Source organism: Rhamphochromis sp. 'chilingali' (genome assembly GCF_963969265.1).
Source record: "Rhamphochromis sp. 'chilingali' genome assembly, chromosome: 7".
In the NCBI taxonomy this organism is placed as follows: Eukaryota; Metazoa; Chordata; class Actinopteri; order Cichliformes; family Cichlidae; genus Rhamphochromis; species Rhamphochromis sp. 'chilingali'.
In genome coordinates this window covers 13,063,520-13,088,309 of record NC_137934.1, presented here as the reverse complement: position 1 = coordinate 13,088,309, position 24,790 = coordinate 13,063,520, and the positions used below count along the sequence as shown (strand labels likewise).

Sequence of the window (24,790 nt, the reverse complement as noted above, 5' to 3'; positions counted from 1 at the left end):
CGCTTTAAGGCTAGAGTTGCTTTACTGCATTAAAGTGCCCTGTAATGTGTTATCTCATTGTGACAACAAGGTTAAGCTATATTACCAAATGTATCAAGGAGTCAATCTTATTTGGTTTGAACCGGTATGTGCTGACATTTAGGATGGACTGCACCCCCACTGTACTTGATATTATGGATGTTTCTTTTCTCCCGAGGGCCGGGCCAATAACCTCCAAAGCTAATATCTCTAGTTGTTGGCTTTTGGGGTCGTTCTGTGCCGCTGCTACAGCACACGCCAGCAATTTGGCACTAATTTGCCTGGGGATTGCTTCAAGGTTGCTGTTAAGCATTCCTTGTGCCTTTACTGAGGGGATCTTTTCTCCCTATATATTCATTGGGGTGTGTAAACGTGAAAGCAAGAAGTGTCAGGAAGAGATAATTCATTACAAGCATCAGAGTGCTCGTGCTTTTGCTGCGATACCAAGAGAAAATTGGAAATGCAGCAGAAGGCATCAACTTGTGAATCCAAGTGAAGCTGCCTTTCTCGCTTCCTTTTACAACCAAATTTAAGTCTTACACATACTTAACAATGCCTTCATGTCATGCACAAAGATTTACACTCTACACATGCTCTCGCTCCCCCCCCGATGAAGCAAAATGATCCTCATAACAAGCCCCTTCTTAATAAGACTACAAATTACCACTTTAAGTCCTCACCTTAGCTACAAATTGCCTGTCCTTCTGATCCAAGTTGGCTGTCGGCGCAACATAGTCTTTCCAGATCCGAACCTTGCGCTCTTTAGCAGATCTGGAAAGACAACAACAAATAAAATTTCAAATAAAAATATAAAATACTCATCATTAGTCAGATATCAGGAGATATGATTTAATCAAGTGACTAGAAATATCCAGTTGGCTGGAAAACACTAAAAACAGGTGATTAAATCGAATTTGGCTTGTGTCAAAATGTATTTTCTGTTGCGTACCGTTCAGCAGCTCTGAGTTTTTCAGCTCCCTGGGTGTAAACAGCCATGGACCAGTCCACACAGCGTGCAAACCCTTCTTTCAGCAGGAGTTCTGTGATGTTACCATTCTGAGACAAAATCAAATGAGCACGGTCAAAAAAAACCCAAAAGGAATAAAACGAAAAGCCAAGAATTAACAATGTCACCACTAGGTACTGATTCCGGTGTTTTACCGGGTGAAGGATGGTGCCCAGTATGATCTGGTTGGGGCAGCTCTCCAGGATGATTTGAACGTCTCGCTGAAGAAGACGGGATTCAGTGAAGAATCTGGCCTCTGCTGCGAATGGCTCTGGCGTTTCTGTACCATCTCCTTCCCTCTTGAATGTGGGACACTGAGAGGAAGAGAAACGGAAAAAGAAATATAGATTACCCATGCACTAATCAGTGTATGTTTTCCAAGTATTTGTGCATTAAAATGTATAACTGATTAAATACACTTTGCAAGAAACTCTTTTCACTGTGCCTGCCGTCTTCTTAACTGTTGTCACCTTGATGTGCATGTTATCTCTAATCATGTCTGAAGCGTGGCAAAATACCAGACAAATATAAGCGCCATGGGCGACACAAGCAGACAAGTCTTTGAACAATGAGGCGAAGAACACCTTGAAATGAATGAAATGTCTTCAAGTGGGGGATGAAAAACATTATTTATCTTAAGTGATCTATTGGCAAAGCTGGACTTGATGAAAGAGACTAATGGGCAAATGTGCAAGAACACCACTGCTAGAATAAACAGACTAAAGGAAGTGACAGAAAGAGACATTACTTATGTAAAAAAAAAAAAAAAAAAAAAAAAAAAAAAAAAAAAAAAAAGAAATAAAAAAGGGTGGGGGTTTTGGAAGGAACCGTCAAAAACCACCAAAAAAAATAGCTGGGTGGCTTTTATTTAACTACATGTTGTTACTTCAATCTCCTTGCAGAAACTGCAGAGACTTAATTGTTTAAAGCAAATAAAACCACACTATGTAACATGTAATTGTATGTGCAGCAAATAAGTGGTGGTTACCTTAATACCAGACAGCATAACAGTGACCAGATAGTAGTCTGGGAGCAGCAAGGCACGAACAACGCTTCCATCCCGCACGTGCTCGATGATGGCTAAAGGGACAACATAATGTAAAATCAAAGATTGTGTGTCAAATTATGATGTGCTTAAATACCTCAAGTTCTTAAAGTTAAATGTAACTGTTGTGAACTACACAAAACTAAATCACGCAACTGCTGGCTTAGGAAAATGTAGAGTTTAAAAGATGGAAATCTAGGAGTGAATTATTAGTGATCCAGGGTGCAATCCAATTGCTTTTAGAAAGCTCAATGAGTGATTGTTATTGAACTCAAAACAGGAACCAGGCACACACAACCCAATGATTTAATGAACAGTGTGACTGAAAAGAGTTGTCCTCTGAGAGGAGAAAGTCACAGACTGAACTCCACATCAAAGTCACATTTCATCCAAAACCCACTACTCTAGATTTAAAGGAAGAACACTTCCTTCTTTTTGACATCAAAAGGCTGTGATCAGTTTGAGCTCATGTTGGTTAAAATGAACTGGAATACTTTTCACACCCTTAAAAGTAACATCGTGTTCATAAACTGCTGCTTCGAATGATTTTGCAAAAAATATAATTAACATGATATGACAACTTTGTGGAATCTTGGAGTCAAGTTTGACCAGCATATGTTCCCTGATACACACATTTAACAAATCACTAGAAATACCTTCTTTCATCTGTGCAATGCTGTCAAAATTAGGAACATCCTGTTTCGGAGGGACGCTGAAAAACTACTCTATCATTACTTATTTTCACTGCTGTAATTCCCAGTCATCTGGTTGTCCTAAAAATCTTTAGTTGACTCAACATGCTGTACAAAAAGTACTAACCGGAAAAAGGAGATCACATTTCTCCCATATTACCATCTCTTCTAATGTTAAATTGAGAACTGAATTTAAGAGCTTTTCTCATCACAAACCTAACCTTTGGAAACAGCTTCTCATGTGAGCTCAGGAGACAGACGCACTAACCTTAAAACTTTTTTCTTTTATAAACCTTGAAGTTAGGGGCTAGGTCAGGTGACTCTGAACAATCTTGAATTTAGAAAGCGCTGTAAGTTCAGGCTGCAGAGGGACGTCTCATTCACCTCTCCTTCACGCCATAGTGTGGTAATAGAGCAATTAATTCGCTTTTTTTTTTAAATTATGTGTTCTGTATTATTTACCTTTTCTCTAAGTTGTGTATGAATGAACTAAACCCTTTAAAAGACACTTTTGTTAGGCGCCCATTTAGCTCAGAGAGCAGCGGCCCAGGTTTGAGTCCCGCCCGTGGCCCTTTGCAGCATGTCTTGCACCCCTCTTTCCTCATCTTCCTGTCTATCTTCACTGTTTCACTATCCAACAAAGGCAAAAATGCCAACAAATTATCTTATAAAACACACTTTTGTTTAATAAATGTATGATAAGCTAATGAAGAGTCATGTAAATAATCAAGACTACAAAACTGCTTGAAATAATAACAATGATAATAATAATACTAAAGTTATAATTAACCAGCTTTAATCCACTGTCTCTCGCAGTCTGTTTTTTAATCCTCTTTATTTCGAGTATTTGCAAAAAATGAGAGCCTGTTCTGTCTGTCTGCTCTTCCTTGTTAAGAGTTCTTCTTCTCCACTGTCACCACATGTCACTTCATGGGGGACTGTCTGATGATTGGTGTTTTTACCTTATAATTTAAACTAGGGGTGGGGGAAAAAAATCGATACTGTGTAGTATCGTGATACTTTGTTTGCTAATAATGTATCGATACAGGTACAGCAGAAATCGATATTTTAGTTTAAAACTTTTTTATTTAATGTAAAATTATGTAATTTTACATTATGTAAAATGTAAAATTATATTTTGTTTTAATTTACTTTCAAATTCTTCAGTTGCTGAAGGGGCTGCATAGTTTTCACAAATTGCATAGTTCAGAATAGCTATAATCGTTCGTGGTTCGTGGCTCAAGAGTTGGGAGTTCGCCTTGTAATCGGAAGGTTGCCGGTTCGAGCCCCGGCTTGGACAGTCTCGGTCGTTGTGTCCTTGGGCAAGACACTTCACCCGTTGCCTACTGGTGGTGGTCAGATGGCCCGGTGGCGCCAGTGTCCGGCAGCCTCGCCTCTGTCAGTGCGCCCCAGGGTGGCTGTGGCTACAATGTAGCTTGCTATCACCAGTGTGTGAATGTGTGCGTGAATGGGTGGATGACTGGATATGTAAAGCGCTTTGGGGTCCTTAGGGACTAGAAAAGCGCTATATAAATACAGGCCATTTACCATTTAATTGTACCAGATGGTTGCATTCAGTTAAGTTGGACTAGACTGTAATACAAACCGTTCAGTTTGTCAACAATAAAACTGACTGAAATGAGAGAAAGACTGAGTGTGAGACTTTGTTATTAGATAAAATGAATATTGATAAAGTTTACCTTTATGTACAGAATCTGAATATCGCAAAATATTTTTAAAAAATTGCAATAATATCGTATCGTGCATTAAGTATTGTGATAATATCGTATCGTGGGATGTATGGTGATTCCCACCTCTAATTTAAACTCCCTTGAGATCACTTTTGTTGTTGAACTGACACTACATGAATAAAGCACTTTGACTGTGGTCAGCTTGAATGTATGCTTCATAATTTCCCAGTACATACTTCTTTCATAATTCTTTGTGTGGGGGGGAAAAAAACAACCAATTTATATGCATTACAACAGACTTCAATGCAGGGGCATTTAATCTAGACAGGTTTTTAGGTAACTGTTAAAAAAAGGAATTTCACACCTAAATAATCTTCTGCGATCGGCTCACTCAGTGTCTTAAAGGTTTCTCTCTATAGAACATGTGAATGTACAGGTGTTACATGCATGTCAATGGGAACAGGGAGTAGCATGAGCAGATGAGAGAAACTGGCATACCCATTTTTAAACAGCTATTTTTTGTGTGTAGAATACTTCAACTGGATTGCTGCCTCCAATTTTAAAATAGCCCTGAGATTCTCATAAATGGCAAGAATAAGAAATGAAAGAAAGAAAAAGTGCCCCTTGTTCATTTTTCTATTCCGCAGAAGGGTGGTGAAATGAGCTTAACCACTGTTACCGGCACTCTTCTCGAAATAGAGTGGCACATTACACCTCAAATAGGTCGAGATGAGGGCCAAAGGAATGAGCTGGTGAAGAGCGAGACAGTGTGTGCCCTTACATGCCATGAAGTGGATATTCAGGACAAAACATCCAAGCCCACATCAACTGATTTCTGCTGCCTTATAAAGATATGATCTAAGAGTCTTAACTTTAAATAAGATCAGTTTTTCTGAAGAATCTTACAGATCACAATATTAAAGGGAAAAAACAGCACTGCCCAAACTTTCCTGCTCTAAAGTTATTTAGTACAATTCAACATGTAGTGCTCATGAGGCCCATGATCCAAATAAACAAACAGAGGTTATGTATGTAATCTCTTTTTACATTTTCATGTATTGTTTTTCTTCATAGGCCAAACATTCATTTTTCAAGAGTGAGGTAAAAGTCCATCTAATATTCCTTACCATTGATAGGTTTCTGGTGCAAGGAGTCGACAAAGTTGCGGGGATTCTCTATGGTGTACTTGATGTTGCGGATAGTCTGCGCGCCACCACCCTCGCTCCACAAACCCTTCTTAGAGGCCTTTGACTGGTCCTCCAAGTCACACAGTCTGGCCTGCTCTGGACTGAAAAAACCAAAACCAAAAAATGAACACCCACAAAAAACACTTTTCAAAATTTTGACCGCTCTTAAAGCTGTAAAATCTGTATGGTGCTAAATGTATATGCAAGAAATAACATCGCTAACTTTTCTCTATATGAGCTTTGTGATGCAATTTTAAATATGTGGAAAACTATGGGAGAGATATTTTGCCAATTGACAAGCCCTCTATTCTATGAGAACTTGAATGCAGCCGCAGTGTGTGGGCTCATCACTGCAGGGGCAGTTGAGTTTCTCTAATTTTAACAAACCGCGAGACCAAAACGAAAAACTCCATGGCAACTATAAAAGATTCCCTTCGGTGAAAACGCAATGCAGCATGAAACCTTGCCACTGCGGCACTACTTTATATGTGGCTTCTCACCAACCTTGAAATTTAAATGATTTCTGTTAAAGAACACAGGTGCATTAAAGCTGTAACAGCTTGAGTTAAATATTGTTACATGTTACAAACAGCACCTACAAAGATTAACGGGTCTTTGAGCACCATAAAACCGTTCTGACAACCACCACTGGCTCAGCGTGTTAACAAGCTGCAATTAATTTCACACTGGTTAGAGAGACACACACACACACATTGTATTTAACAAGCAGGAAAAGGTTTTGATTGTAGAGTCGCTACCCTTGTTAAGTTCAACATGCTTCTCTTATGCCGGCTGTCGATTCAAAGCTCTATACCAGTAGGCCAAAAAATTACCATAACAATAACTACAATTACAACAACTGACTTCTGTCATGTTGGCTTCATCGCAAATTCACAGAACTACAGCCCCAACTGGAGGTTTTTTATTCCCACACAACAAAACTGTCACAAGCTATGCAAAAGTGATAATTAAAAAAAAGAAAAGGACCGTATGTGCTTGCAATGGTTTTTAGCTTTGTTAAATTAAGTGCCGGTTCCAAAAAAAACTGCACTCTTGTATTATTGGCAACCAGCTGATGACCAGATTACAACTGCTTAAAAATGTATCTGAGCATTTTGTGAAGCGACAATAACAGTGTTTAACAGCTCCTTCAAAAGCAGCCACGCAGCTGGCTACAAACGCCATAATTAATTCCATGCTGGCTTCCTAAATTGTGCAGCCTAATGCCATTTGAGAGGCCTCGCACAACTTTAATTATTCAGAACTTCAATTGGCCGGCGGGTTTTTGTTTTTCCAAGAAGCAAAGGCCGACCGACTGGGAGTTGCGGTCTGTGACAAGAGGTTTTTAAAAATAAACAGAGAAATTGACATTTTTCGCATCTTGCTTCACTTTGCAGAGCCAACAAAGTGGCTCGCATTTAAAATGCCACACACATACGGACACACAATATCCCCCCCCCCCATCTCCAGCTGTGTGCACTTAATTGGGCTTTTGGCCACGCGCCCAAAATGCAGTCAAGTTCACTTTCCCCTCTACACTGATTTAGCTACAAACTTCAGATTGAATTGAAACAGTTTCTTGCTTACTGAGCAACAATGGTGAAACTTTTCTGTAAGAAGTCCATTTTGTTTAAGCTACTTAGTATTTAAGAACCAGACGGGAACAGAAACCTACAAAGATACAGAAAGAGAAACTAAGAATGCAATCAAGGAATGCAGACTGAAGAAAAATAATAAAGCCACAAAATAAAAGGAGAGCAACTCATAAGCAGAGATTGGTTAAGATATAGAAATAACTTCATGTGTGGAGGAAGACGATAGCAAACTTATCCATGTCTCCAAATAGACCGCTTTCTTTTTAGGTCAGCAACTCTTCCAACCAACACTACTTCAAATCAAAACAGATATTGACGGGTGAGAGAGCGAAATACTGAGCAAGACTGCTGGAGAAACAAGGGCCAAGGAGAAGCTTTCCAATTCCCTTATATTTGAACATGCTGTAGGCTAAATCTTTCATCACCTCATGTCTCCCTTGTGCAACCCAAAATACCATAAACAGATACAAAAATGCGGAACTTTAGTAAACGGTTCCCTCTAGTCTTCATACAGTTCGAAGAGGTTATAGTAAGTCGTGTTCCCTGGTGTACTTGACTGGAAGGGTTCCACTCCCTGTGAATAGTGAGACCTAGAAGAAAAACAGCTTATCCCTCAGACAGTTACACCCCTCAACCAGTACTCCTCTGGGGCTCCAGTTAAAAAGAAGCAACGGGAGGGGGGGGGGCTCTGATGGGTGGGCTTTATAAACCAATAAGTCGAGCTCCCCCTTCATCCTGTGGCTTTAATATTTCACAAGGAAAGTGCAACACACTGGAATCTAACCAATTTTCAGGGTCTAGCTTTTCTTTGTAAACAGATTACCAATTTACAAAGAAAAAGCAGGCAGACATAGTGACAGAGGCTAAGATGCAACACTAAAAAGACGAGACTGATGACTGAACTCAATACAGTCCCCTTATGGTTCAGCACTACAGACAGCATTTTCTACGACTGATCAAGTCAAAGCAAAAATCATTCAAATGATGAATCTGTTAGCTTCGATATGAAAGCTAAACACATATTTCAATTCTAACTTCTAAAGGAGAAAAAGAAAGGAAAAAAAACAGAATAGTCATAGTTTTCTTATAAATGGCGCTGGTAGCATTACAAAAAGTGTCATTAAATACAGTACCATCCTAACACGGTGTACTGCTGTGCACCAAATTTGTGAACAGGCTAAGCTGCAGCTTCAGTTTCTGAGCACATGTTTAACTGCACTGTCCAAAGCCATCATCATTATCATCAGCTCCATAATTATCACACCATAGTTTGTATGATCAATGTAGCCAGTCATGAAGAGCAATGATACTGTTGGTTAGTGCACTCGCAAAAAACTGAGGCCTCGAGTCCTTCCTGAATAATGGGTTCCCCCTTTGGCCAAATGATGCCAGCTTACACTTTAAGCATAATTTACATTAGTGCTTGTTCTAGGCCATTGCGCAGAATGCTTGAAATAGGTCATTAGTTGCAAAATAGTCACATCATCTCTGTTCATATTGGAAGATATAAATGTAGCAGCGTGAGTCAAATTGCTTGTAATGTGTGTAATGTGCAAATACTGCCACTGGGGGGGATATACAGCACTCTGTCCTATAGCTCTGCATGTGCAAGTGTATTTAGAGAATTACTGCCTAAGGGCAATGTGGCAGAAAAGAGTTTCAGAGGGACACTGATATAGCAGCAGGGTAATGCTGCCACCATCTGGGATACTTTGGCTCCATCTCAATTCTCTACAGTCTATAACTAGTTGAGGACTTATGTATATCTCCCTACGGATTTTCCAGTTTTGTACTGCGATAAGCCTTAGCAAGAAGATTACCTCATGTTGCCAAAAGTGATTTCCTCCCTGTTCCAAGTGCGAAGTGTTTAGATGCAAATTAAACTCTCTGACATCAAAATTACTTTAATAGCACTGACTGAGCCGGCAATCTTTAAGTGGAACAAATCTACAATATCAGTTACATATATAATGACCCACTTATGGTTTGTTGTGCCAACATATTTGATTATGGCACCCTAACACATAAAATACAACCAACTAAAATTGTACATAGCACGCACTCTATGCAGATGCCACCTGAAAGCTTCATGTATGCAAAAATGTTACTACATCTGACATCATAGGATAGTCTATGCTACTGTTATGGCAAAGTTACCAGGGTGCTCAGTCACTTTCAGCACAGCAAACATCTAAACCGCCTGCAGTCACAGCAGCAGATAAAATGCACAAGACTGGGACTGAACATGTCTCTCGTGTATCTTTGAGATGCCAACCACCTTGGAGAACACCCTAAGTGGCAAAAGCATGTACACCCTAACGTTCTACCTCGTCATTTAGATAAAAACATTCATCTCTTGTATGCTTCTGATTTCCCTGTCTTAAAGCGCTGTTGTATAAACATACACACTTTCGTTTTGTCTTGATGACAAAGCCATAAAGACCTAATGTTTGAAAGTCTGTCTACTCTTTACTGGAGCCAGTGTTATATAATGCATGTTGCCACGGATCATTTGCATGTAAGCAATGAAGCTGAAAGGACTAAAAGTGACCCAGTCTGAATGACAATGCTGTCATGTTAGCAGACTGATGATGCCAGTAATGTTTCTCTCAGTTAATAAAACAAATGGCCACATTATTTTTAAAACATCCTCATTTTAGTTTCTAGTTCCTAGTTTTAGTCTCTGCACATAGATGACATCTTTATCTTATAAAGGATATCTTATATCCATCCAGATCAAATTAGACCATGTCTTTGAAAAAAAACAAAACCATTCATTAGAATTGTGAAATTACCAACTTGGGTCAGGTCTAGACCTGCTGTGCTGTCATCTGGCTGGAGAAGATTCTGAGTAATTATTTACTTTTGCTTTCACTACCAAGCTAAAGCTTTCATAGACGTAACATAGGGTTTAGAGATGTAGAGCACTCATTGATACAACAATTATAATCAATAACCAGACAAGACAAGACAAAACAAGCCTCAAAACAATTTGAGCACAGAAGAAGGATGTATCAGGTACATTTCTATCTGGTCTTTCTGAATAGGCCGTCTGCACTGACCTTGACAGACTCGAGTAACTCCTGCTACCATCACCCTGACATTTTAACCATATCACATCCCAAACATATGTTGTATAAACAAAACATTCTTGAAAGCAGTCGAAGAACTCATTGTGAGTGGATAGTTTTCTTGAATCTTATTTCTGCAGGTGTGTCTTCCCTCACTCACTTACATACTGCACTTTTTAAACAATAACAGAAAAGTTTATTACTCATTATGGGCGATTTGTTTTTCAAATATTCTGATTTAAAAAAAATACATATATTATCCAGTAAGTGTACTTTTTAAACTCTTATTATAAATTCTGCATCAGCCACAATGCAATGGGATCGGATGGGCAGCAACACCTAAACGTGTTGACACTGTGTCCCACGAGAAGTATTCACGAGTACTGTCTAATCATGTGTCAGCCATGCCTGTGATCTCAACTACATACTTACATACTTTTATGACAATTACTTTTACACAGCTGCAATGCTATGGTGCCTTTTTTTTCTCAACATAATTAAAACATACACAGAAGCTACATGCAAAAAAAAAAAAAGTCTCCCAACTGGTTAAAAAAAACAACTATGTTTAAGATTCCAAAAATCATAAAAAATGAAACTCTTAAAACAAACACTAATACATAACAGAAAGAATAGAACCAAAAATCTTACTTGTTCCCTCTGAATCCTTCCCTGCGGACTGTGGCAAGGCCTTCGGACACTAAGGACTCAGCAATGTTTTCACCTGTTGTGTCTAAAATAAAAAGAAAGACAAAGAAAATGTATTACCATCACTAGTCTACCGCAATGTACCATCAGAAAATTGCAAGGGTAAAAAGAAAGGCAGGGCATCCGGTTCCTAGGGAGGTCCCAGGAGTTAGAAAAAAAGCAACCTATGTTTTCCACATAATGACATGGCTTTATAATAGAAATACAAACTAAAGTTACAATTTTAAAAAGAAGCATAATTGTAGTTTAAGAAATGGCACTACACCTTTCCCCAGGTAGACCATGCCGTATTCCCTGTGCATATTCTTGTATTCCACTGTGAAGCACACTTCTTTGCCGATTAGCTTCTTCCGCAGGAACTCTCTGGCTTGGAAGGCCCATGGCTACATTGCAGACAAGAAAAGGTGACATTTGACTCATCAGTAGATGTCAGTATCAGTAGATGTAAACAAATAGTAAAGACATACTGGCTCAGGTACAAATCCAATCCTTTCTTTTGGATAAAACATGTTGGGGAACCACCTACAGCTTAAACTTCCTTTAGCCTCCAAGGTTCACAGCCACAAGACCAGCATAAAGGTGTGTTGTATTGACATGAAAATAGCCACACTAATGCTGGCCCCTTCTTAAATATGTCACTGAAACAATTAAAATTGTGTACTAATGCTATGTCCCTGATGCACATGCAAATGACTTGATTCATTTGGTCAATGTCTCAGCAAGTGTGCACATTTCCTTTATGTGAGAAACCAGCCAAATCAACAAATGCAGGTCCTTTAAATTTCATTAAGCATATGACCTGCACTTACTCTTTAACACACTGACTCTGATTTTTCCACGACACACCATTATTGGTAACATACTGACACTGATATGTGTCAAACATAAATATAAACACAAACCAACAGAACCACTCACCTCATCAGGGGTGTCCTTGCTGTCGGGCTGGCCCTGTGCGGCTCGGCGGGCCAAGGCCCCAGCTCGGATATTGCTGAGATTGATCTGACGCTCTGGGGGTGGGCCACCTCGAGGCTGACCCCGAACTATGATGGCACAGCCTGACAAGACCTGGCAAAGAAGACAATATAAATGGTCAGTTCGGTACGACAGAAGCAAAAGTACGAATATTGGTTAAAAACACCACAGATTCTGCTCTTAAACCATAATAATTTCACACACACACAGATGTGAATAAAAGCTGTGGAATTATTTAAATTGGTGTGACATTAAATACAATTAGTCAGCAAAAGAGGAAATCAACAGTGTGGATGCTAATGTGCCTGTACAATTGACTGGAAAGGAGCTTCGTACTACGTTACTATGGTGACTGTCATTCAAATGCAAGGCGAGATCAGCCCATGTGATGGCACAGACGATATATTTTTTAAATAAAGATAACCTCCTGTCGGGTTTGACAACCATGGCATTTACACAAATCTGAGCAAACAACCTTTATCTGCTAACTCCCCAGGGTGTCTGCAGGAAGCATCACTGGGTGTTGTTGATCTAAGATCTGCTCTAGATAAATCAAATCAAAGGTGCTCCCACTAACCGACTCCACTCCCTACAAGTAAAGGCAAAACAGAGGTGTAGCTGTAACGAGTAACAGACAGTTGTGGGGGGGGGGGGGGGGGGACGAACCCATTCCCCTCTACACCCTGAATTTTCTGCCTGACTCACTGATCACCTTTCTCAAATACAAACTCCTTCATAACAAAAAAACACTTGTTCAGACTTCTTGTCATGCACCATAATGCATCAACTTCTTTCAGTGTTTTCAAAGGCTGTTGTTGTGATTTGGTCCTATTTAAATAAATTAAAAGACTGGGAAGCATCGTTCTTTAATAGAGTGCAGAAATTGGACAGTAGTTTTTTGTCTGTTTGTTTCAAGTACGGAGGTCTGTATGGGCCACAAAGGGCAGTTGAAAAAACAAACAAACAACAACACTAACTTATTAATTTTGTCAGCTCATTCAAATGTTAAATGACTTAATTGAAACACACCATGAAACTGTCATCATGAGAGGTGCTTAAACGGATCTGTATGTACCAATTATATATATGAAAATTGTTTTAAACAAAGTAAGATAGCAGAAGTGCCCAGGCTGAAACTGAAAATACACGAGAAAAAAAAACTGACACTGAATAAAGTTTCCCATGACTCAACCCTAAGCAACATATGGACAAACATAGGTTACACACAACCGAGATGAATGGCAGATTATAGGGGGCAAGAAAACTGCAGCTACGTGTCAGTTTTCTCTGGCTGGTTTTAACCAGCACACCGAGAAAATCCCTCGTCTGTGGCTTCAGCTGACGGGACACATCAGCCAGCTACTATCTTACAATGTCTGGAGCCCCGCCGTTATTAACAGACACTTTGAAGCTAGAAGATGTTTCAGCGGAACCCGCAGGAAACCGTGACAAAACGCGAAACGGCAACTAGAGGACAGGAGTTTCTCAACTTAGTTTATACGCTAGTCTGGGAAGCATTGATTAAACTGGTTTAGTCTGCGCTACTGCTCAACACAAAGTGGACAGTGTTTACAGACACAACGAACTTTGTTCATATAAGTAACCAGTTGCTTTAAAGTAAATATAAGTTAGCTATTGGCTAGCATAGCCGTTAGCTGAGAAACTAAACATCTGGTGTCGTTACAGCTCCCACGTTACTAAAATGCAGTAGTTCCTAGGTAATTCGTCTACAAGAAAATGTGACTCAAACCAGTCAGTGGGTTTTAAAACAACTCAATTCCAATAAACTTTGAATTTCTAACCAAATAGTTTCCAGCTAACTATCAAGATAGCGACCATGCTAATGTTTCCTTCTGCTTACTAGCAGGCTAACAGATTTAGTGGCGAATCGCCTAAGATAGTTATTTAAACTTGTCAGCACCACATTGTCAACAGATCGTATTATTTGTAACGTCAAATAAGATCACTTAAGGCTATATGAGTTTTATGAGCCTTTATTAGCCCTTGGGTCCCTGAGCTAACTAGCTGCCTCCCTACACTCACGCAGTGTGTACACATATCCACGTTAGGCTCTTTACCATCTTCACGATTCCTCTTTGCAGAGGAGGAGCCGAAGCAGAGGCTGTCTGAGCTGGTCCCGAAACAGATGCCATGTCCACCGGTTTGAGATTCAACGCCGTTAACGGGTAACCAGGCAAGTGAGCTGGGACTCTGAGGTGAGTGACTGTTCTAATGAAAGCCAAGAGAAAAAGGCTGAACACCGATCAACACACACGTTATACCGGAAACACACTTTGCCACGCACGTGAAAATACTTCCGGGTCTGGAGACCAGCGTCAATGGAAGTTAATGGAGATGCTTTTTGACCGCGTAAGCGACTTGAAATAAAGACTTCCGGTGCAAGAGGTACGACACGTCAGCACAGTGTTACCCCAGTTAACGCTGCCTTCAAGCCGTGTCGGAAAAACGTAAATTTCGTCACACACCTCCAAAGCGACAAATAAAATACATTAAAGGTTGGTCGATGGAAACAAAGAATATGTATTATAAACAATAATAACAGTGAAATAACGCAGATATATTCACAAATTTTAGCTTTAGAGTGGCAAGACTGAGAAGGTTTGGGCATTTGCAGAGGAAGGATAGTGGATATACTGGAGATATTGAATATGAAGCTGACAGGCAGGAGGAACAGAGGAAAACCAAAGAGAAGGTTTGTGGATGTCGTGAAGGACATGCTTAGTCTTGGTGTGATAGTGGTCTGTGTAAGTGATATTTCAAATAAAAGGCCAAACTGCCTGTATTGATTCTCCAGTTTAATCATACTGGAAGAAACCATCAGAATATCTGAATATATCACATCCTTCAATTACATCAATGAATAAACACAATCTCTCAGAAATTCCTTGTACTGATTTGCAGTAGGGAGGGAAGAAGTGGAATCAAACTATGCTGCTAAAATGTCTCCAACAGAATGCCAAGCATAAAGGTTTTGTTTTTTTCACTTCGGTTTGTCACCTGTGTTCTGTATATGAGCAGTGTGATATAGGCAGTTATGAAATTGCATACTTTAATGACTGATTATGCAGATCTAGAGAGTGCTTTTCCATTTGTAAACACTCTTCATTTTCATCACTATCATGATAGTTTTGGGCTTTAACTGTTTGAACTGTTCTTTTTTTCAGAGGGGAATGATTGTACAGCAAACATGTTTTATGACTAAAATAAGAATTGGGTGTTTCGTTTAGACATTGGAAAGGTTTCTTGGAGCTAATTCTAAACAACTGTAGATTTGAAGATCATCAGTTCAAACAGCTGTACATAAGTACAAGTTAGTTGGTTGTTTCACCACTTTGTCAAAGTCTGGATGAAGACCTGGACTCTCACCCTTAGATGGAAGGGCATTTGTTAGGATGTTCGGGAACATCCCACAAACAATCAGAGCTCAAGGCTGCCATGAACTGGAAACTGCTGGAACACTAGGGTCACTGTCCACACTGAAGCAAGTTTTCCATGGGCTGTATCGACCAAGAAAGGAGACTCTGGTCTAAAATCAACACCGCCAAGCTTGACTGAATGTTGCAGCTGCACATGTGGACAAGCCAAATGCCTTTTAGAGAAAAGTTTTACTGGTACATTGCACAAAGTGGATGGAGTAATGAAGAAGGAGGACTACCCCCAGATTCTTTAACTTTACCTCAATTCAAAATCTAGATGGGTGAAACTTGAACACATTTGGGTGTTCCAACAACACATCAAAACTGGTTTTGAAATAAGTAATGCAGTCTAGCATTACATTTCTGGAATGGATGTCTCAAAGCTCCAGCTTCAGCACAACTGAAAATCTGTGCTTAAAAGTTAAGTCCATGTCAGGAAACCAACCAATTTGAATGAACTTGACCAATTTAGACAAGAAGGGTAGTCAAATATCCAGCCAGAATGTTGCCATTAGCTTGTTTGAGGTATGTACATATTTAAGCCCGCATTTATAATTTTACTGTAAAGAACTATATGTATACTGTGGATTAGTGAAAATCTAAAATATAGTCAAATAGTCAAACTTGTACACCACATTCTTGCTTTCTAATGTTAAAGATGTAAGCTGAGCAAACATTTCATGCTGGAAAAAAGCAGTTCAAAGAAACCATTTAAAGCCCAGAATTACCATGACATTCATGCTCATGATGAGTGTGGGTGACCACAGCTGGATTTTCCCTCTAAGTAACATGAATACTGGGCTATGCTGATGCATTGGTGTATATGTAGACTGAGTTATACTGACATGACGTCCTTTTTAAATAAATAAAGGAGTATTATTTGAAAAAACATACGGGGTAATTTAGAAATGATAATCTCCCCAACAGCGATGCTGACTCCATTATTTAAAATACTGTCAGCAGTCTGCAGGATGTGCAGCAGAGTAAAAAAATGTCTTGAAGATAAGTTTTTAACAGTTTTCAAGGTATTGCTAGAAACTTGGACAATTACCCCATTATTCTCACTTTTCACTATAATTATAATTCATGCATTTACGTATATTTATATATTTCATGTAAAGGTTAATCTCCGTTATGGGCTTTTTAAAACTCTAGTTAGTATTCAAGTTGGCAGGACAGTCATCCTTCTCCATAGATAGATAGATAGATAGATAGATAGACAGTGGTCCAAAGTCAGCATTGTTTAGGTAAGTAGTGTAAGTAGTGTGTGGTGATATTAATGTAAAATCCACATGAATGGGAGAAACTAATATTTCCTAACCTAACATTGCCTCAAAATAGGTCAGTGCTTACTTCCCCTATCAGTAGTTTTAATGCTGTGTTTGATTCATGTATATCTGATTTCAATTTGTATTCATCTTCTTGTATGTTGTGTGTACATATATACACATTTCACGTTCATTTTACGTCCTATAAATAGTATCACCAAGTCTTAAACCTGGTAGTCTGTATGTTCAGGTCAGTCAATCAGTGATTGCAAGGGAAGTTTTTACTAGCTTGTTGACAGCTAAATATTGTCCAACACACACACACGAGCTCACCCAAGCATAGAACATATAAAGGTTCAACTGGTTTATTGACAAAACAGAACAAAACAAAGGCAGGCCAGCGCCAGAACACTGTGTTCTTGGGCAGCTGGTGACCGTTAAATTGGAGCTGCTAATAAAACTTTTGATGCTTTAAACCATTGTGAAATCAAACCCTTTGAACTAAATCAAATCATAGAATTGACGATCTAAAAATGCTTGTATTTTTGTTGTTATTTTTAATCGTTTAGGTATATTACAATTTAAAAAAAAAAATCAAATGTTATTGAGCATGCTTTGATATGGCAAAGCTGCACAAGGTTTAAGGGGGAAATCCAGATAAAAATATATTTATCATTTTCTGTGTCCGTGCTGCAGAACACAGAAGAAACAAAGCGCAAAACGTATATTTATATTAAAACGTGTTTAAAAAAGGATAAATAGTGATTTATTTTCGTTTGCATAAAGTTTGGTTTGGGGATCTATGAAAATGTAAAAAAAATAAATAAATCAAATCCTAATGATTAAAAAGTGGGGGGGTTAGGTTGCGACTAAATGTTGGGAAACCTGGTCATGTGGAACATGAAGCATTGCAAGAATGACTTACCTTGCATAAAATGTGTGAATAACGCGTGTATTTTCCAAATTTAAGCTGTTAAAAATATAATCAGCATTAGTTTTTTTTTAGTTCCGTCAAGTAAAAAATCAAATCAAATAAAAATAAGCATTTAAGTCACATTTACACTTAATGCCATGTTAAGACAGACTGTTTCCGTCTTTTATCCTGCTATCTGCGGCCATGCAACCGCATGTAGGATATCTAACAATGATTAAAAACTAAAACAATCACCTCCATTCACAGAATGCGGGAACATTTACGATCTTAAAATTCAAAAAGGTCAACATTCCTTGAATCGCGTTGCCATCTCGTAACAGGATGGAGGAAACTGACCATGAAAACGAGTTCGTTGCGCACACAGCTACTCGGTGCGCTTTGGAGAGGTTGTGGTAACCTTTTTACGCGGCTGAGTTTTTCACAGTTCTAAACGCTTTAGGACACAGTAAAGCAGTAAAGCACCAATACGCAAGTTTTTATACACAAGACAAAGATCTATGGCATATAACTACAACGTATATATTGTCCGTGGCACTATTTAAGCGCTGAAACTCACCCCTTCCCCTGGCGAGCACATACTAAAATTTACGCACAACGAAAACGTGTTGCTGTCTTAACAACACAGCATAAGTTCTTTAATTATTCTCGTTTGGCACACACTGTATGTGCAGTAAAGTACTATAAATCAATGACCACGCTGACTCGCTGGTAATAAATAGAAACCGTCGCCCTGGTCGTTCTTTGTGTCGGTTGGCAAGGAGATGATGGTGTCCAAAAATGGCTGTCCTCTATCCAACCTGGCTGATTGTACACACAGTATTATTATCCTCTAACTCGTGGTTAATGTATAATTTGGGCCATATGGCATTTTAAAATCTAAGCCTTTATTTCGGTGGCACTTCGATCTGTGTGGACCCAACTAATGATTCAATTAGTCATTAAACAGACCAAAAGACGAGCCTCGTGTGGGTTTTCACATAGGCTAATATTTGCTCGTCAAATATTTCCCTTTGAAACGTTTACAACGTATTTTTATCTGCTGGCTGCCCAAGGAACATCTGTGAGGGTTGTTTTAGCCTCCCTCTTCTGCATAAAAAGAGGTCCCCCAATTGGCCCTTTCCTTGCGCCCATATAGGAGTCTATTTGTTCACGTTTTGAAAGAAAATGTAATAAAGAGACTTTGTGATGGATTTATGATTTATCAAAAGCACTTTACCATATGGCAGTCGTCATAGGAGCAGATTTCCAAATGTTTGTTTTATGAAAGGAGACCAGAGATCATTTTAATCTGAGCCACTTAACCTAGGAGAGGATGTTCAAGTCACGTGACCCACTAAAGTATGAGAAACACACTGATGTTGACCATGTAGTTTCTTTGAAACAAGACGGTTAGGTATGTATTTTCGTTACATTAAGAAGAGCCAAAGCAGAAAAGAGAAGGACTGAAGTGTGCTGCGCTGAAAACTGCATTGTCTAATTAAGACTGCAACCAGCTACTGCGCAAAAGGAAGCTCTTTGAGTTCCCAAGCTCGGATATTACTCTTTTGTGTGTCAGCTGCTGGAGCAGTGCACGGGCTACTAGACGTTAAAAACAGACTTAATCTATTTGTTTGTGACGCTTTAGATGATCAGACATTGCCAAGAAATTTAGTAAAGTGCGCTCAGGTGGCATCAGCTTTGCCCAAGTGTGCAGTGTGTAATATCCCACTAGTAGATGGTGCAAAGATGCTGACATGATGTGGGGGTAGGTTATATCTGATTGGATGTTTCACACTATGACATGTCTAGATGTTATTATAACAACAAAAACCGAGCTCTAATTTTGGCTTGCCGGAACGCTTTGTGGGAAATTCTTTTACAAAATACATTCCTATCACTCACTTGGTCTTCCCCCGTCTGCATTTGCTTTTAAAATAGGCTACTTGAAACGTGCTTTGTGAATCGCCGAAAAGGATCAGAATACAGGTGGTTTTAAAGCTAGGATATTGTTCTATGTCCGAAGATTCTGGCCGCTTAAACGCACCAACTTGAAGCACATGTCCAGCCTTTAACACGCACATTCTCTTTCAAAGCAGTAGACTATTTACATTTCAGGAATCGGATCACCACGTCATGTTGAGGTGTGCAGGTCTATAAATTGCTGCTGAAGGGTGGGATTCCTCTCACTGTAATTCGTTCACCAGACTGGAGTGGAGTTACCGCGACAATTTCGTTAATTCTAATTTATCGCATTCTTCACATTGCAGTCCAAGGTCTCCCCCCTCTCTGGAAAAAAGTTCTTATAGTTTTGACTTCAGTTTCATCATCAAGGCTGGGAGCAAGGAGAGATGTGCGGAACGAACACTGATCTGGAAAATAAAGGTTCATTTTCATTTTTTAACCACTTATTTATATTCGTTACAAATCAGTGAATATGGATTAGATATGAACGACAGTAAGACATTTTAGTGGACTCGTTGTATTCGGTTAATTAGAAAAAATAACCAATTTAGTATGTGTTGTGATAAGGTGGTGGAAATGTCAACCAGTTAGGAGGAATGTTTCTCAACGGAAGACCGCTCCCACAACCCAAGAGACGAAAAATGATTCAGCTGGCCTTGGAGGGAGTCCGTCCAAGCCAGATCTCCAGGATACTCAGGGTACGGTAACCTGAATAGTGATAAACAAAAACAACAACAAAAAAAACAACAACAACTTTGGATTTCGAAAAAATAAGCTTTTCCGATGTTATGTTAAATGCAGCATCAACGGATTATTCTTGTTTAACACAGTGGAGCTCACTTGCATCTTTAGGTGTCCAACGGGTGCGTCAGTAAGATCCTGAGCCGCTACCGGCGCACAGGACTCCTGGAACCCAAGACCATCGGTGGGAGCCGCCCCCGACTTCTCACCCCCGGTGTCATCTCCACGATCATCCAGTGCAAAAGGGAAAATCCGACTATTTTTGCTTGGGAAATCCGAAAACGTCTCGCAGCGGCGCGGATATGCAAGGCCTCCAACGTCCCCAGCGTAAGTAAGATTCAAATTCAAATGTACTTTAACTACACTGAAACGATTCCAGCACTTGATGGTGTTTTGTGCACACTGTGTTCTGCAAGGTGTCGTCCATAAATAGGATTTTAAGAAAGATCCACTTGGACCGCGGACCATCGTGGATGGACCTCAACGCTGATGTCAGGGTTGAGCAGGGTAAGTAACTTGGTCCTTGGAGAAGTCATTTATAACGGTTTAGGAAGACTATCGAGTTTGATCAGAATTTTTATCACTGAACATGACAATTTAACACATAAATGTATAAATATTAACTGCATGTAGTCTGTGTGTTTCCATATGTGCAGATTTGTATTCTCTGGCTCAAGAAGAAGCAAAGAAGTTTGAGAAGTTTGAGACAGAGTGCAGTAAAAAACAGAAATCCAAAGGTGTGCAGCACAGAATCCGCACCACCTTTACGCCAGAGCAGAGCAGAGCACTTGAGCAAGGTGACTTAAAACCTCTACAGCTATTTCAAACTAACACAATGCATAATTTTTAGACTCAGTAATAGTTAAAGATCTATTTCTCTGTGTTGAATCAGAATTCTCTCGCAGCCAGTATGCTGACATGTACACAAGAGAGAAGCTATCTGCTGAAATTAAACTTCCCGAGGACACCATCAAGGTAGACTTTTCATCAATTTTAGCATCACGAAATTCATATACATTTAAGCTGTCTGTTCCTGAGGTGTGGCTTCTGTCCCTCAAAGGTCTGGTTTTCTAACAGACGTGCTAAATGGAGAAGAGAAGCCAAGCAGAGAGGTAGTATGCAGAGTAAGTGTGAGTGTGTGTCTGTGTGTGATGCACACATACTTGGGAGCTGAGTGTGGGTGGCAAGGATGTGTTAAGAATGTGTATAATTTGACCACTGGACAATAATAAATGGAGCTGAACACACTGGTAATGGAAAGTCCTCCTGAACACATCGATTCTTGCCTCATAGATGTTAAAATGTGTTTCTTTGTAGCAGCTGAAGACTTTGAAAAGCAAAGTGACTTTGTTCCTGTGAATCCAACAATGACATACAGCTTCACATCTCAACAGGTACTGTGCAAACCAGTGATATCTACTTTAGAGCCCTTAAAACATGCCGCTGTGAATGTTTTTCCAAGCATAGTTTTCTAGGCAATTTCTAGGCAATGCTAGGCAATTTCCAAATGAGATTTCTGTGTTTTTAACAAACGTCTGGTGACATTGTGGTATTTAAACTTTGTTTATGCGGTTTCCAAGGCTACTGGAATGGCAAAAATCAATGCGGACAGCTCCTCGTACAGCACTGTTGCAAGGAAGCTGCAAAATTGCTGCTTCTTCCCAACAGAAACAGGTGAGATCCAGGAAAACTGTCTTTGACCAAATCACTGTCTTTAATAATCTTTCTCTCTGTTTGATTATGAGGATTTTCATTCAATTTAATTTTTATTCATATTGATAGAGAGTATTTAAGAATGATGTTAAAGAAGCTGGAGATTAGCTTGATTGTAGTTTAGCTGAATATGATATAAAGGTCAGTGATGAGAGTACATGTTATAAAAAGTTTCATTCCCTGTGATGGGCTTGGGTTTGAATTTACTAAACTGCTAAAAATCTATTAAGAATCCAATGATCCTAATTATGAACTAATTTAAGGTTGCACAAAAAAGGTATTATTCTAATATTTTCCCTCCTACCTGTCTGTTGGTCATCATATAAAGTTGCCTATCTATGAAGCCATACGTTAAACATGTAATAAATTTATGTCGATTTCACAAGTCATTTGGGATTTGTAGGGATGGTAAACTCTATTCACTATTTATGTGTTTATTCGTTTAAATATGAACAATAGGGTAGGTGTAGGGTAAAGCCTGCCTGTTGGATCACAATATCACTTAAAATCACTACTCTCAATTGTTCCTAAGTACATACTGTACTATCTTAATTTCTATGCAATAACTTTTCAGAAATTAAAGAAAATAATCTTTTCCCCCTTGACGTACAGCCGTGAGGAATTCTGAATGTCCGACATCCTCATTTCCCCATCTGCCGAGTGACATGCAAAACATAGACAAAACTCCTCTGGATCTCCACAGAGATGGATACAGTTTTCCACTGGTTCCCCACCACACAGACATGAGGAGAACCTGCCCTTTGGCAACAAAGACAGGGGGGGCAGACTGCCCTGTGATTCAACAGTGGAACCAGCAGGGAATGCCGTTTACCTGGAGTCAGTTTCAAACAAATGAGCAGTTTCTGTTGGTCCCGGATGTGAATCAGCATCTCTATATGGACTGATAATGAGACCAGTGGATCAGCGGGAAGAGCTTTTGACTGCTGCTTAATTGCTCGACTGAAGGGACACTTTTCAACCAGTAGAGGGAGACAAAGTATGGACCCAACAATGTTGTCCTTTCCACCCTTTGCCTCTTAATTGCACTGCAGCTCGACTCATCACTTTTCCTTAGGTCTGTGCTGTTAGCATGCAATGTAATTTTTGATTGGTAAGATAATTAAATTAATTCACTAAACCCATTTGCAATGAAGCAAACTTAATGTGACTTTATAGCACCAGAAGGGATGAGAAAATAGATAAGATGAGGATGATAATAAACTTTTTCTTGGAAGAAAGCTTTATTGTTCTTGTTGCTGGGCAACAAGGACAATAAAGTTAGGTTCAAGTTAAAGAAGGTAGAGTTTAGTACTGACAGAGATTATTAAGAGATACATTTTAATCTCTGAGTATAATCTTTAATGAATACTTTGCTGTGCTCCTCAGTTATATATCAGTTTTAAAGACTTCTTGACTCCTACATAAACGATTGCTCCATGGATCATTTAAGGTTACCACACGATGATATGGACGTGATCTCCTTTATATTGTTAGGCTTGACATTTGTGTCAGTGTAGGAGCGTAAGGAACACTTCCAAGATTTCAGTCCAGCAAAAGCCGGTGGGAGAATCCCTAAAAAAAACCCTAAAGTTTAAATGCGACCTGATATCTGCTCCGCTCGGTATCACTTTTTACGACTGCAACAGGGCAGAGGCATTGAGTTCCTTTATATCCCTTTACTACAGTGAGGAGACAGTAAGTCTCTGAGTTTCCTGATAATTGGTCAGCAGGGGAAAGATTGGGTTCAGAATACAAAAAGCTTGGTCAGCAGCATGGAAGTGGCCTACTGGCGAAATGACCCCCACTGGAATATAACATCACGAAGCCAGATAGTCAAATGATATCTCCACGTTTGTGTTGTGACTGTTTCTGAAACATCCACCAATCTTGCATAAATTGAGGCAAGTTTTAGGATGACTGCATATGAATTTTTAACAGCAGGTACTGAACACATGTATTTAATTTACATGCAGTTTTCAAGTGTTTTTATGCTAATTTATGACACATTTCAGAGATCAGTATTTGACCTTTTATAAGAGTTTTTTTTTTTCAGCTCCAGTGATTTCTTTACAGTTTGTGCTTATATAGTAAAATATCCTATGGTTTTCTTACAAGATACATTTTTATATGGATTGCACCCATTGTGCCCTTGTGCTTCCCAATATTTTTGGTTGCTAGCATTTCCTCTTCTAAACTCTTCAGCTGTTTTAACCTTTTCTGGATGGAGAAATGTATCCATGAATTCAGGATCTCATAGATTACTTATCTACTGATATTTAATGAAAAATAAAACTAAATCCATTCTGACCTCCTACAGTATTACAAAGTGAATAGTATGTAAAGTCTACAGCAGCGGGCATGCCCAATTCTTGTTACAAGGCTTTCATGTGGTAGTTTTATCTGTTGTACTGCTTTCTTTTTCTTAAGCAATAAACCTGAATACTTAGTGCACTACTTTAAAAGCCTTCATATACTAATTTGACAGAAATATTAATCTTACATCTGGAGGATTCTCTGTATCTTATCTCATATTGAGCAACTAAAACTTTAGGAATTGCTGAAAAGCACATCCAAGTTCAACTGAACCTCACTCTAGTCTGGGATGTCCAAATTTGTTATCCAAATGTTCCTGACATGTTATTATTTATCTCCTTCCCTTGTTGTATGTATGACCCCCGTTGCTTTAGCCACTTAAGAGTATTTATTATACACTAGAATTTGCTTCTCTGACTGATATAAGGACCAAACTGCCAAAAGATGGAGTAAAC

At 39.2% G+C, this 24,790-nt stretch overlaps 2 protein-coding genes across 5 annotated transcripts in view; one reads left to right on the top strand and one right to left on the bottom strand.

Annotated features, from left to right (window-relative positions):
* The window catches only part of snd1 (staphylococcal nuclease and tudor domain containing 1), a 190,975-nt gene extending 176,689 nt beyond the window's left edge, over positions 1-14,286 (bottom strand). The window contains exons 1-9 of the mRNA XM_080887338.1: positions 14,067-14,286; positions 11,932-12,081; positions 11,279-11,396; positions 10,957-11,038; positions 5,580-5,740; positions 2,013-2,104; positions 1,180-1,338; positions 968-1,074; positions 699-789 (exon numbers count right to left, since the gene is read on the bottom strand). Of these exons, the coding sequence (XP_080743464.1) occupies positions 699-789; positions 968-1,074; positions 1,180-1,338; positions 2,013-2,104; positions 5,580-5,740; positions 10,957-11,038; positions 11,279-11,396; positions 11,932-12,081; positions 14,067-14,141 (1,035 nt within the window). The 5' untranslated portion in view covers positions 14,142-14,286. The remainder of the gene's footprint in view (positions 1-698; positions 790-967; positions 1,075-1,179; positions 1,339-2,012; positions 2,105-5,579; positions 5,741-10,956; positions 11,039-11,278; positions 11,397-11,931; positions 12,082-14,066) is intronic.
* A 4,562-nt stretch (positions 14,287-18,848) lies between these two features.
* pax4 (paired box 4) lies at positions 18,849-24,736 on the top strand. Of its 4 annotated transcripts, XM_080887829.1 has the most exons (11): positions 18,849-18,965; positions 19,874-19,988; positions 20,136-20,266; positions 20,421-20,636; positions 20,726-20,816; positions 20,966-21,106; positions 21,202-21,284; positions 21,370-21,433; positions 21,627-21,703; positions 21,890-21,983; positions 22,635-24,732. In XM_080887829.1, exons 2-11 carry the CDS (start codon positions 19,955-19,957, stop codon positions 22,925-22,927), a joined length of 1,224 nt encoding a protein of 407 aa, XP_080743955.1. In that variant the 5' UTR covers positions 18,849-18,965; positions 19,874-19,954; the 3' UTR covers positions 22,928-24,732. The 4 variants fall into 4 exon arrangements, with proteins under 4 accessions (XP_080743955.1, XP_080743956.1, XP_080743954.1 ...); XM_080887830.1 differs by lacking the exon at positions 18,849-18,965 and having other exon boundaries at positions 19,582-19,988; positions 21,630-21,703; positions 22,635-24,736; XM_080887828.1 differs by lacking the exon at positions 18,849-18,965 and having other exon boundaries at positions 19,582-19,988; positions 22,635-24,731.
* Positions 24,737-24,790: the final 54 nt, after the last annotated feature.

Coding starts and splice junctions, on each gene's coding strand:
- pax4 (XM_080887829.1), top strand. CDS start 19,955: ATGTGCGGAACGAACACTGATCTGGAAAATAAAG. Junction 19,989..20,135: donor CACTGATCTGGAAAATAAAG/GTTCATTTTCAT, acceptor TGTTGTGATAAG/GTGGTGGAAATGTCAACCAG. Junction 20,267..20,420: donor AGATCTCCAGGATACTCAGG/GTACGGTAACCT, acceptor TTGCATCTTTAG/GTGTCCAACGGGTGCGTCAG.